The 14,557-nt window shown below is 39.6% G+C and overlaps 1 protein-coding gene across 1 annotated transcript; it reads right to left on the bottom strand.

The window, feature by feature from the left end:
• Positions 1-781: 781 nt before the first annotated feature.
• aldh7a1 (aldehyde dehydrogenase 7 family, member A1) lies at positions 782-12,117 on the bottom strand. The gene is made up of 18 exons (XM_017489954.3): positions 11,909-12,117; positions 10,834-10,887; positions 9,211-9,276; positions 8,712-8,792; positions 8,477-8,600; positions 6,984-7,116; positions 6,792-6,836; positions 6,567-6,644; positions 5,545-5,642; positions 5,310-5,351; positions 5,119-5,213; positions 4,285-4,369; positions 3,622-3,728; positions 3,364-3,480; positions 3,177-3,274; positions 3,014-3,087; positions 2,430-2,505; positions 782-1,184 (listed from the first exon to the last, which is right to left on the bottom strand). Exons 1-18 carry the CDS (start codon positions 12,101-12,103, stop codon positions 1,130-1,132), a joined length of 1,623 nt encoding a protein of 540 aa, XP_017345443.1. The 5' UTR covers positions 12,104-12,117; the 3' UTR covers positions 782-1,129.
• Between the last annotated feature and the right edge of the window lie 2,440 nt (positions 12,118-14,557).

Below are 14,557 nucleotides of genomic sequence, written 5' to 3'. Positions count from 1 at the left end.
AAACTAATGGTTAAGCAGTAAAATGGAATTGTTGTCATCATTTAGTCATGTTGGATGAGACTTTGAGAGCAAGGCGTTTTTCCTGGTATATTCAGGTTCATCTCTATGCCTGCTACTAGTCCACCATTGGCCAGTGAGTAGTCCTACCTACCCAATTAGGGGCTCCCAGCTGTGACGTTGCTGACATTTGAACTTGGCAGTAGTGGCTCAACAGTTAAGGCTCTGGGTTACTGATCAGAAAGTCTGGGGTTCAAGCCCCAGCACTGCCAAGCTGCCACTGTTGGGCCCTTGAACAAGGCCCTTAACCCTCTCTGCTCCAGCTGTGCTGTGTCATGGCTGACCCTGCGCTCTGACCCCAGCTTCCTAACAATCTGGGATATGCGGGGGGAGAATTTCACTGTGCTGTAGTTTATAGCCCAGTCATCCTGGTGATGGCTGACTGCTTTTTGTTGCACTTTTCTGAGCAGCATTAACTATTTCACAGCAATATCACCCCCTGTTGGACTGTGTCATTAAATAATGTGCAACTTTCTAACTGTTGATGATTTCTAATGCTGCAGAAATGTAACATCTAATTTGTTAATAATAAATTGAAAAGTAGTTAGACCAAACAGATTTCTTACTGAAACAGCATCTAATAGCAAGCATTCCAGTAGATGAATCTTTGCAAAACAGACATCTTGCCAGAATATAAATTTCATCCAAAAAAAATAATAATAAAGTGATCCTAAAATAAAACAGAAAAAAATGTGTATAAACAAATAACCACACGTTTGAAAAATTTCCTTCAAAAATAAAGGCATGATTTATTCGTACAAAGCGCCTCAATGTTGACAAGGAAGAGCATTAAAACAGGACACACTACGAAACCATCAAGTGCTTTTTAACCGTCAATAAATGTATTGTAGAACACTGGGGTTGGGTCTTTTCAAAACTCAAAATTTCATTAACAAATTCAAACTATAAAGAAATAAAACTGCCCATTAAACCAATCTAACATGACAGAGAGACCGATTGCATATGCACGTTTACATTTGATTAGTTTGGAATAAACGTGTTAATTGAAAAATCTGTTTATTGTGTTAGTTGTGTTGTTTTTTTCCAGGTAATAGTATTACTTGGTTACAGTTCACTCAAACTTGATTCCTTGTGCCAGCGGGAGGTTCTTGCTGTAGTTGATAGTACTGTGTGAGGGGAAAAAAAGAAAATATTTTAAATTTACTATACAGAATTACTCTTCATTATGCACCAATTTCAATCCTCCCTCTCGGAGGAATAAGGTCATATATGGCAGCCTACACGTGTTTCTGTATCAGAGAGGGTTCTCACTAGAACTCTAAGAAGCTAAGGACCTTTAACTATTATACACACACACACACACACACACACACACACACACACACACACGTGCACAAACACACTCATATAAATCCCTAAAATTGCATTTAGCATCACATTCACCAGCCACTTTAATAGGAATACCTGTAATCCTGTTCATTCACGTAATTATCCAATCTAGTGGTAACAGTGCAATGCATAAAATTATGCATTACAGATACAAGTCAAGACTCACATTAAACTTCAGAATGGGGGGGTTAAATATGCTCTCAGTGACTTTGACTGTGGCATCTTTATTCATGCTTGACCTAGGCTGGTTTAAATATTTCAACTGCTGATGTCTTAGAAATTTTAAAGCACAACAGTCTCCAGAGTTTACACAGAATGGTGTGGGAGGAAAAAGCATACTTGTTAATGAGAGAGAGAGAGAGAGAGAGAGAGAGAGAGAGAGAGAGAGAGAGAGAGAGAGAGAGAGAGAGAGAGAGAGAGAGAGAGAGGTTGGAGGAGAATGGATAGACTGGTTTGAGTTGACAGGAAGTCTACAGTAAAATAACCACTCTTTACCACCATGGTGAGCAGAAAAGAGTTTCAGAACACACACCACCATCATCATCAGACCATAAGGCCATGGGTGTTAACAGCAGAAGACTACATTGGGTTTCTTTCCTGACAGCCAAGAACATGAGTCTGAGGCTACAGTGGGGACAGACAGCTGGAGAGCTGAATACTGAAAAAACATTGCCTAGTCTTTGGCCAATCAGTGTGTCTCCAGTGAGTGAACGTACCCTGGGTGATACATGGATAGATGAATGCCAAGGTGTTGCAAGGGAAGCTAACTCTTGTAGATTATACATGACTTTGTCCACCCAGGCATGGGGGTCATAGGAAGTGTTTTCTTTTTACATACGTAGTAGTCAAATTACATTCTTTACATTAGTAGTAGCACACGTGAAGCTTCATTGTGTATATATCCTTGTATGTTTTCCTTATTTTTGTGCCTGTCTGCATCACAAAACTTTTCCATAAATCCAAAGAAAGAAAATTTTGCATTTTGTGTAAAAGACAGATGGACAGTGTACTTGGGCACTTACCATGTAGACCTCCTCATATACTGCTTCCATGAGTCGCTGCCTGACTCGCGTCCACCTCCTGTGTGCTTTTCTCCTCCTGTACACACAAAAGCCACACACTTATCTGCCATTCCTCACAGCAGCAACTGTTAGTACTGTTCCAAAAAAAAAAAAAAAAAAAAAAAAAAAAAAAAAACAGTCCCGCCAGGATTTTGTGTTCTTGCGATTGAAGAAACCAAATATCAAGTAAACCCGCAATATTCAGCAGAGCTTTTTCAGAATTACCGCAGATTTGAGTCAAGATGACGCACCACGTGACATCACACTGCACATTCAGTCTAAGCCCTCTTAGATTCATGTGCGTTAAACATGAGTACAACTAAAAGTTCTCATTTACCAGCAGACATCACTGTGAAAGACCGTGCAATTGCGATTTTGCCAATTCAAGTGGTTTTCCACCAAAAAAAAACACAAACCCAGCACAAAAAACTCTGCAAAACTGGAAATTCTGAAAAAAGCCACGGCAAAATCAAACATTTATGGCTGCACCATTCACAAAAACAATCAAAATCCTGTATGGCCTGTAAGAAGGATTCTGTACCCACCAAAGGCTCCTCCAATCTCAGCACCGCTGGTTGGAATGTTGACATTAACAATGCCACAGTCTGAGCCTTTAGGTCTGGAGGAAACAAAATCCGATCTCAGTCGCCAAGAACTAATTTACACATATTAAACATTAAAGTGCATATATGTACAGACTCCACACACCCTAGCCAGCGGAACACTCTGCCCATGTCTTTTGTGAAGATGCTGCTGGAGAGACCCTGTTTGACTTCATTATTCCAAGCGAACGCCTCCTCTTCAGTCTAAAGGTAAAATAAGAGAAGGCGGAAAAAAAAATTCTGAAACCTGAAAAACCATGTGAATGTAGAGAAAAGAGGGGAAAACGTCCTACCTTGAATTTGATTACATAGAGAATAGGCACAAAGGTCTCTGTGTGAACGATGGGGGCGTCGTGTGCCAGACCAGTGAAGATAGTTGGCTCCACGTAGTTTCCGGAGCGATCCATGACCTGACCAACAGATTGAGAGGTGGGGTTCAGTTTTGCAGGAAGATTTCTTCAGTGCTACAGATACACAGCATATCTACCAAAGTGATGCGTTCCAAACCTGTTTGCACGCATGAGACACAGTTAAAAGGTGCAGCACTGTACCTTTCCACCACAAACCAGAGTGCCACCCTGCTGCTTGGCCTGCACTATGGCCGCCAGGTACTGGTCCACAGCTTGCTTGGTGTGCAGGGGACCATACAGAGTACTAGCTGTTGACAAACAAAAAATACATTCATAATCACTGGTTCTTAGTTATTTGTTTGATACATAAATGTAAAAAAAAAAAAAATTAATAATAATAATTTGCATGACTATATGATACTTAATAGATACACCATTTGTACATTACTATGATTTCTGATTTATTCTTTTCCTTCTGAGACAACTTAAAGGAGCAGTTTGTCATTTTTAGAGCCTTCTGCTGGTCTGAATGAAAACTTGAACTGACCCCACCCTCTCTGCTAAAATGATGTAGGCCTTTTAACCAAATTCATGTCAGTTCTGCCTGGGGAAGGGGCTAATTTCGCCTTATTGCATAGCAATATTGTGAATTACAGGTATATTTGAAATCCTATTATTTATTACAGGTCTAGAAATATTTCTGCAAACTGCACCTTTAAATGTTGCTCAATAATATATATATATATATATATATATATATATATATATATATATATATATTATATATATATATATATTTTTTTTTTTTGCATTTGGGAGAAATTAGCGGAAAGATTCTGAGTGCCTGAGCCTGAATGAACTTACGGTCCCAGGGTTCGCCGATGCGGACTTGCTTGTAGGCTTTGATTAACCTTTCCACGACCTTATCATGAACACTCTCATGCAGAAACTAGTGAACACAGTGGCGGGGGGAGAAGGAGAGATTTTAGATTAGTACTCACCAAAGCATGGCTCATTAGATTAAACGAGAACGAAAAGGAGGGAACGGCACCACTTTATTTTTCTTTTAACTTTCACTGAGACTTCATAATCATATCTTTTATCGGGAAAGTTGTGTCTCGCATCAAGTCTGGCTTACAGTACTCTGCAAGTGTAGCTGCAGATTTTCATTCCAACCATCAGGAGCCACATTTGATTCCATTTAAGTTAAATTTTATTTGTATAGCACTTTCAACAACAACAAAAAAAATGGTGTAATAAAGCAGAAATCTGGATATAGATTTAGATCATCAAGTCAGAGGTGACCGGCGACTCCAGATAGTGTGATTGGGAAGCATTACACTTCTATAACTGTGATCTACAATGTCAGATAGCGTTAACTGGATTAACTGATGTTCAGTATGAGAATATTGTGAATAAATGTCCTGGGATGAGCACAGAGAAGAAAAAAAGAAAGAAAAAAAAAAAAGAAAAAAAAAGTATTTATGATTACAGAAGCAGTTCCTCTTGTTTCATCAGTTTGTCTTTGCCTTCAAGTGAGATCAGGTGTGGCTCCTGATTGGTCAAAATAATTTTTATTTACTTATTTATTTTTTAAAAATGGCACCACACTGGCAGATAAGATTGTACGACCCAAATGAGTCGACACAATGTTTTTTTTTTGGAAATCAGTGCTTTTGTCACTCAAGTGACACTCACCAGTCTCCTGGTAGTGGTACAGCGCTGACCTGCAGTTCCCACGGACGCAAAGAGAGCTGAAGGCACTACCAGGTTAAGGTCAGCATCCTCAAACACTAACAAAAAAACAAAAACAAACAAAAAGCTTTACTCATTCTATGAACTACACAAGAAGCAGGGCTACATGCAAACCTGTTGAACAAGTACCTTACCGATGATGGCATTGTTCCCTCCAAGCTCTAACAACTGTCGACCTGTGGGGGTAAAAAAAACAAATAAATTAAATTTAAAAAAAAAAAAAAAAAAAAAAAAAAAAAAAAGACATACAAAAAAAACAAATACCTTCATACTGATGTCTCAAACTCAACAAACAGTGAAAATGCAACAGCATATAATGTTATGTAGGCTGAAGTGAAGATCGCAGACAGAGTGAAACAGAGCGCTCACCAAACCGCTCCTGCACCATCAGAGCCACCTGTTTGCCCACGTGAGTACTGCCAGTGAAAGATACAAGGTCAACCCGCTCATCTTTAGCGAGGGCCGTGCTACAAAAAGAACACAACAAAATGTGAATAGTGTGCACAAACAAGCATCAACATGTCCTTACAGGACTGACATGGATTTTGCAATGGAGGGACCCCAAAGTGCCAGTGCTGAGATTCGGACTTGAAAACAATCGAGTAGCCTAAAGCCACCATTTCCCGTGATCGTAATGTCTCAAAAACCAAAATATACAAAAACACCTTACGGGCAAATGTCTGTGGACACCTGACCATCACACTCATGTGCTCTTTAAAAATCCCATTCCAGATTTAGAACCTGCTGTGATGTTTGTGGCAGCAGGGGCATGGTCAAGTGCAGGATGGTGACAGTTCCTTTTGATTTTTGGAAAGTGGACTGAAAAGCACTATGGGAAAAATAAAAGTCAGCCCCGAGCGCCGCTGAAAATCTGCCTGCCTCAGAGTTTTACTCCGCACACCTACACAACATGTTCTACAGTGGACTCAGATGCCACCATGGAAGCCTCCCCAATCAGCAAAATCATAAAAACTCTCATTAGCCTCCACAAAACCTAACACCAAGCTCTCCTCGACCTGAGCAACAAGCAGCAGGGGTGAACAGCAGAGTGGGTCCAGCCACACAGGGGTGTGACTGTCAGGTGTCCACAAACTTTTATCATTGGAGTGTATATCTACTCAAAAACGCTTTACATGTTACTGGTAAAAGCCCTGAAACCAGGAGTTCTGGTTGCTTATCAATAAAAACAAATAGAAAGTCAGTACAAAATGTCTGTGCTTTACAGAAATAATCTTGTTTGTCCATCCATGAAGCATGAAACCAAAAACGCTAGACAAAATAATCCACATTAGTGTCATCTAAAACAGGTACATATCAAAGCTGAACAATAAGTGTGCACATTTTTTTCCATCAGGTCCATAAATCGCATATAATCTGTCTTGTGTACATACCCAATGTCAGCTCCACCACATGTCATAGAGCAGATCGCACCAGGAAGGTTATTCTGCTCCAACACCTCAGCAACAATTCTGAATGAATGCACGCGCACACACACACACACACACACACACACACACACACACACACACACAAATGATTGTAGTGGGACATAAATTCTGACAAATGTTTTATGGCAGTGTATTGCAATTGATGTCCATTACTACACTCACACTTACTTAGTCACTGCTACACTAGTCAGAGGGGTGGTTGGGGCTCCTTTCCTGCCAATAAAAGAGGCACATTTAACAGCTTTGCAAGCACTGTGATCCATTCTTAGATGACATTTTACTTCATGTTTTATCTTTGAATCCTAATTCTAAAAATCTGTTAATATAAAAACTTCAGCAAGTTTTCTAAGGTAGTCTCACCAGAGGCAGACGTTGCCACAGATCAGAGCGATAGCATTGTTCCAGCCGTACACCGCTACAGGGAAGTTAAAGGCAGTGATGATGCCCACCAAACCCACAGGGTTCCACTGCTCAATCAGAGCATGGCCTGGTCCTGAAAACATCAAACAAAAGAGCTTCTGAGAGACTTTATCTGCCCACCAATGCCACTCCTGATTCCAGAGGGGTTGCCTACTGTGCGCTTTTTCCAGAAAAGGTCCCGAGTATTGGTCCAATCCTTTGCTTATTTATTCAAACTCATTTATAAAAAATAAAAATAAAATAAAATAAAATAAAAATAAATAAAAAAAAAACTCCAATACCATCTCATACCATGTGCTATTATGTGACATGCACTGATCAGCCATAACATTAAAACCACCTGCCTAATATTGTGTAGGTCCCCCTTGTACCGCAAAAACAGCTCTGACCCGTTGAGGCATGGGCTTCTCTGAAGGTGTGCCGTGATATCTGGCACCAAGACGTTAACAGCAGATTCTTTAAATCCTGCAAGTTGCGAGGTCGGGCCTCCATGGATTGAACTTGTTTGTCCAGCACATGCCACAGATGCTCGATCGGATTCAGATCTGGGAACTTGGAGGCTGAGTCAACACCTTGAACTCTTTGTGAAGTTCCTCAAAGCAATCCTGTACAATTTTTGCAGTGAGGCAGGATGCATTATCCTGCTGAAAGAGGCCACTGCCATTAAGGAATACCGCTGCCATGCAGAGGTTTACCTGGTCTCCAGCAACGTTTAGGTAGGTGGTACGTGTCAAAGTGTGAACCCTTTCAGCAATTTGTGCTACAGTAGGTCTTCTGTGGGATCAGACCAGTTAGGCTAGCCTTCTCTCCCCATGTGCATTAATGAGCCTTGGGAGCAAATGAACCTGTCGCTGGTTCACCAGTTGTCCTTCCTTGGACCGCTTTTGGTAGGTACTAACCATTGCGTCCCGGAAACACCCAACAAGACCTTCCGTTTTGGAGATGCTCTGACCCAGTCCTCTAGCCCTCACTATTTGGGCCTTGTCAAAATCCTTTCACGGGTCCATTTAACCTGCTTCAAACACATCAACTTCGAGAACTAACGGTTCACTTGCTGGTTAATATATCCCACCCCTCAAGAGGTGCCATTGTAAAAAGATAATCAATGTTATTGCCTTCACCTGTCAGTGGTTTTAATGTTATGGCTGATCGGTGTAAGCCTAGTGTATGACGTTGCACAAAATGACAGCACTCAGGACATATTTCAAGATTAATAATTCCAATAAAAGCAAAACAGCATCTGGACCTCAGTCAGTCAGTGGAATAGTTGTATTGATGATCTAGTGACTTGTAAACATTAACATATCAGTAATTTCATCCCAAAAGCCTTCAATGTTTCACGCTCACCTCTCCTGACCTTACAGACACAGTAAATGGCTAACTACAAAAGTGGATTATTTATTTATTTTTTTACCACCACTGATGTGACCTACTTTCAGAGGGCAGAACTGGACCGCCAATCATACGGGAGAGTCCGACAGCATAGTCGCACACGTCGACATACTCCTGCACCTCACCGACCCCCTCCACATAGATCTTCCCCATCTCCAAAGACACCTGATAATACATATAGATCTGTGTGAAATATCTCACACAGCAGTCCACATACATGCTTTAATTGCTGAAACAGCATCAGTCGGAAGGCAGAGTTTTTAAATCCAAGTGTACCAAGCTGCCAAGAACTTTAATCTTTTTCCTCAGAGCATCTCCAATCTGTCTTACAATCTCCCCTCTTTTTGGAGCAGGGATCTGCAAAAAAAAAAAAAAAAAAAAAAAAAAAAAAAAAAAAGATGTCAGAGATTCAATAAAGCAAGAAGTATAATAAGGAATAAAATACGACAAGGCGAGCTGTTACAGGAAATAAACAATCCTTCATGATGTGGTCCAACATGAAGCAGAGTTACTGTTATTTACATTAAATACCATGCTCTTAAATCTATTTAATATTAGGCTTATATGGAGCATCCATCATACAAGTCTCTTTGAATGAGCTGCATTAGAATGAGTGCATTGTTCTGCATAAACTTTAAGCTGTCGTTGTAGAAAATTGTTCAAAACCTTCTGAGCAATCAAATTGGAGAATTAAACAGTGCTGCGGTACAAGAATATTTAAACCTCATTTAAACATCAATAAATCTCAGTGCCTTCACTTCATCTCAGTACTTACATCTGCCCAAACTTTCCATGCCTCTCGTGCCTTCTGTACAGTTTCCTCATATTCAGCCAGGGTAGCCTGATTGAAAAGGTAGAAATACATTTTATAAAAGATCATAACGAACCAGAGCATGACCAGAATGCAGTTCGTCTTCGTTATGGTACCGTACACAGTTTTGGGTGTTTCATTTTTAATTTTACGAAAGCTTCAAGTGCAGTTAATTATTTGTCATGCTAAACCGTGTACTTACCTACTATATAGTAGCCGAAATACATGTATTATGCCAAATATATAATAGGTAAGTATGCGGTTTCAGACGCAGCTATGCTCTCTTGTTTGCCGTCAAACGGTTGAGCACTGCTGTATGTGTCCCCTGTGGAAAAATGCGGTGAAAACTCCCACACGGTGTTAATAGTGTGATTAAGGTGTGTACATGTCTGTAACGCACTTCGATAATGCGACTAAAACAGGAATACTCCACACCTCTTAATTCCATTTGTGTTTATTACGAGTATGACTTTAATCGGATAAAGGTCATCAATAATCGCTGTTTACATGGTAGTTTCTTAATCAGAATATTGTCTAATCGGGTTAATATTGGATTATTGTTGTCCATGTAAACGTACTGAATGATAGCTTAGCTGTGCCTCCCCTTGGCTAGCGACACAAAATTAGCCTAGTCTCGTGTTCGATAGCACAAAAGTTTATTTTATCTGTCTAGTACTCCTTCAAACAGTGATACCCGAGGCAAGTTTTATGATAAATTCAGCTTTCTGTCCAATTTTCAATTTTTTAAGCAATTAACCCTCACATGCAAGAAACAAACGCATGGAAACAGTTCATTTTAAATATATTTTGCATGTTTTTAAACATTTTTTTGATTGAGAAGAATCTGGGAATCAGCCCCGGATGATTAACCGTCCAGCTAACGCCCTTCGTTAAATTTATCAATTTAATTTAATACATTTAAAGAAATTAATAAAATGACTAAAAGGCACAGCCTGTAACAGAATGCCACACACAAATATCATAATTATTATCTCTAACACTTTAATGGAGGCATTTATACAAGCAATGTATTACAAACTGAAACAAGTATACCAAGAGAAATTTCATGTCGGAGAGGGAGGAGTGCACTTTCTTTTACCGCTGAGTGCGAGCGGTACATGAGCAGAGCATTCGCTTGGGCAGTGAGCGACTGAGTGGAATATTGAGAGAAGTGTCACATCGCTCTGCTTCCTTTCGCTCACATGCTCTGAAATGAACCATTTTATCATACACATTTACCTATTTATCCACTTGTTATAACAGAGCATAACTCACACAGGGAACACTCTTTCAAGTTCAAAAAGTCATTATTTAAAGTACAAAAACTCTATTCACCAGCTTTATTTGAGATATTTACCACTTTGAAGTGACTTAAAAGACATACAGACTTTCAAATATGTCTATAGTTTACTGCTTCCTAAAGGACTCTTTGTGCATGATTATGGTATTGGGTGGTAATTTGTGCATTTGTATTGTACAGACATTTGATTGCATTTTAGTCACCTATAGTTTCTAGAGTTCTGACACTGATACTTATTTCTTAGGAACAAGCAAGGAACAGGGTAATGTGTATAGAAGTAAAGTTACCTGTCGGACTCTGGCGATGGGCTCGTTGTTAGCAGGACAGAATGATGTGACCACCTACGAGCATAAGATAATAATCAGACATGTAGAAATCACACTCTGTGAAACTGGACTGAAACATACGAACATACTCCAATCGGAGGATGAATATACCCCATGAACATACTCCACTAGGATATATTGTGATTGTGGTTTGCTGTGGCATTCAATACATCCCGTGAATTATGTGATTCATCAAAAAAAAAAAAGAAAGAAATAAAATGAATTTGAGCCTGCTGAACATGAGCGTGTTAAGATGTTCAAACGACACAACGAAACATTTTGGGATTTGATAGAGGTCTCATTCTCATACTGTAACCTTTGGTAAAGTATCATAGGCCAATGTTGCAATAAGGATTGACAAATGATTTATTGTGTAACCCTACTGGGAAGCAATCTTAAATTAACTTGCACTACAAATTAGAAAACCTTGGGTCCTGGTATTCACGTGAATGGTTTTTTTGTTTTGTTGTTTTTTTTTGACCGTACCACCTACCTAAACATTGCTGCAGACCAAGGGTTATATATTCAAAATATTGTCTTATTCAGAATAAGGTCAATAATCAGATTACTGCTGTCCATGTAAACGTAGTCTATAATGCACTTCGATAATGCGATTAAATAGGAATGCGCCACATGTCTTAATTCAATGTGTTTACTTCGAGTATGACTTTAGCCGGATTAAGGTAATCAATAATCGCTGTTTACATGGTAGTTTCTTAATCGGGTTAATATCAGAATTTTGTTGTCCATGTAAACGTACTGAATGTAACCTGAGAGCAATGAATTAATTAATAACCCCAGGTTAGGTTAGAGGTGTTAGAACCTCACATTACAAAACATGATGCAACAGCTACAAAGTAAACATCAGCCTGTGTGTATTGGCAAAAAACTGCTCCAGATACAAGTTTCCAACCAATAACCTACATAAAGACAGGCCCGAGTGGGCCTCTGTTCAGTCCAGGCGCTTTGTGCAGCTACCTCTCTGACTAGCGTATATTTAGTACAGCTGTCACCTGCTCTAATCTTCAGCTCTCACCTCTCCTTTACCTCCCCACGTCCCGTTGTAAACGCCGTCGTTGTCTTCGCTGAGACCGAGTTCTTTCAGCCAGGAATACTTGGGCTGATTGATAAGAAGCGTAGACATGGCTGCAGTCTGCCGAAGAGTCAGAGAGCACAGTTTTTTCCGAAGAGTAAAGTGACGGAGAGCAGTGAGGGACAGTGCACGCTGCATGATGGCTGGAGCAATTAAACACCAACGCGCATGTGCGGACTACTACTTCATGAAGCTTTGAAATCTTTATGAATCGTTTGTTTCGAATCAGTTGTTCGGAGCGTGAATCAACTTGGGCAAGTCACGTGATATCAGCAAACGCGGCTTCGTCACGTCATTACTGTTTCGAAACTCCGATGGTTGCCACTAGGGGCGTATAAGGCTTGAAACAACATATGTAACTAAATAAATAAATAAATAAATAAATAAATAGCGTGCATTGCTACAAACCACACCTGGACCTTAATATCATCATGTTCCTTCTCCTGAGTCATAGCATTACCCCTTTCGTTATGCTTTCTATTCAGCTTTAATGACAATGACGTGTGTGTATAATTAGAAAGGTATGGAATGCATGTAATTGCATATAAATGGTCTGATTAGCAAATACCCTAACTAAAACAGAGAATACAAGCACTAATATTTAATGATATTTTTTTATGATTTGTAAATTATATTGAAAACATTACACTATTGTGAAATATTTGCAGTTGTTTTGTAAAAAAAAAAGTGTCATGTACTGATTGACAGGAAATCAGCAAAATCTGACATAAAAGCTGCATGTGTCTTAGCCTTAGGTGGTTTATAGACTGTCGCAATGATGATAGATATAGGAGCAGAAATGCTCAAGACCAGGCATTCAAATGATGAAAACTGGGGAATGGATACAGAGTTTATAGTGAACTCCAGGTTCACAATAATGACAATAATAAACCACTAATAATAAAACAATAATAAATCACAATAATGCCTCCGCCTGTGCCAGATGACCTCGGAAGATCTAATACTCCAAAGCCCGCTGGAGTGACCTGGTTAAACAGGAGCCCATCGTTTTCTTTATGCCAGTTTTCGGTTAAAAACAACAAGTCCAGCCTTGTTATTCACGGACCGTGCATTGAATAATGTGGCATAAGTCAGACGACAATGGTTTAATCTCCACGCAGGGAACCAATATTAAATTACTGTGATCAACACCAGTATAAAACAGTTTGTGGGTTTTATATCAACAGATAGGGATAAAGATGTCAGGAGAGGATGAAACAGCAAAACTGCACCTCAAACCCCGAGGAACATATGGTTTAGGATGTAGCAATCCAGTGTCTTGACAGAGTTTGTAAGAGTCTTTAGCTAGACAATAAGAGCTCGGTTTTAAATTCAGAAGCCGGTGTGTAGTGTACCTTAAGGCCATGGTCATTAAGTGCACACTCACAGCCGGGCCGAGGCGTTGATTCCCCATTGCACACTGCAGGTTATTCTAGGTGGAACACAGAAGTAAAAACAACAGTCCAAAGTATATAAAATGGGACCATCGCATCGCAACCGTAGGGGCACTGAAAACAGTATAACTTAAATAAACAAACGAAAACAAACAAAACAGGAGCGGCAGCAAAACGCGCCAGTGTACCCTGTCAACTGGAACCAGAATTCAACAAACTGCAATGTGCAAAACTCTACAAATTGGAAAGTTTGAGTTGGAATAGTTTGCAATCGTGCGAGTTTAAACAGGCTGTAGTGGATGAGCTTTCTTGTTCGGCATGATGACGTTTAATGTTCCCGACAACCTCTGTAGTCCCATTTAGCCACTTGTTAGCAACTGTCTCTTTTAAGATATATAAAAACCTTTTTAAAAAATCACGAGTGGGGTATTTTATGTCGTAGAATAAACTGTGAAGGTATTTATCAAACATGTTACTTAATATTTATTAATATATTTATTAAAATACAACCCCAATTCCAAAAACATTGGGACACTGTGTAAAATGTAAATAAAAACAGAATTCAATGATTTGCAAATCTCATAAACCCATACGTTATTCCCAATAGAACATAGAAAACATATCAAATGTTTAAATGGAGGAAATGTACCATTTTAAGGAAAAAATAAGGTCATTTTGAATATGATGGCCACAACACGTCTCCAAAAAATTAGGACGGTGCAATGTTTACCACTGTGTAGCATCCCGTTTTCTTTTAACAACAGTCCGTATACGACTGGGAACTGAGGAGACCAGTTGGTGGAGTTTTGGGAGAGGAAGTTTGTCCCATTCGTGTCTGATATAGGATTCTAGCTGCTCAACAGCAACTAGAGAAGTCCTGGGTTTGCTTTGTCGTATTTTTTCGCTTCATGATGCGCAAAATGTTTACAGTTGGTGGAAGGTTATTTACATTTTACACAGCATCCCATCTTTTTTGGAATTGGGGTTGTATATTAAACTCACCAAAGGTCTATATGCAATAGCTGGTATGTTTAATGTGAATAAGAAGGTGACTATACATGTTTGGTATTATTCAAAATGGGGTGTTGGGGTGCTTGAGGCTTTTGGAGGACTGAGTCCTGGGAGTGAATTTCAAGGGGGGACGGCCTCCAAGTTCAAACTGGCTACGGGAAATGAAGAGAGTTTCTATTTTATTTTA

The sequence above is a fragment of the Ictalurus punctatus genome, chromosome 16 (genome assembly GCF_001660625.3).
Source record: "Ictalurus punctatus breed USDA103 chromosome 16, Coco_2.0, whole genome shotgun sequence".
Lineage (NCBI taxonomy): Eukaryota > Metazoa > Chordata > Actinopteri > Siluriformes > Ictaluridae > Ictalurus > Ictalurus punctatus.
Note: the sequence above shows the minus strand (reverse complement) of the source record. Positions and strands in the feature narration are given on the sequence as shown.

Bases quoted from the DNA above. Each gene is read 5' to 3' on its own strand.
- aldh7a1 (XM_017489954.3), bottom strand. From the start codon at position 12,103: ATGCAGCGTGCACTGTCCCTCACTGCTCTCCGTCACTTTACTCTTCGG. The intron at 3,275-3,363 runs GTAGGACGTTTT...TTTTACCTTTAG, and splicing joins TCTATGTAATCAAATTCAAG to ACTGAAGAGGAGGCGTTCGC. The intron at 1,185-2,429 runs GTAAGTGCCCAA...CCCCTCACACAG, and splicing joins TATATGAGGAGGTCTACATG to TACTATCAACTACAGCAAGA.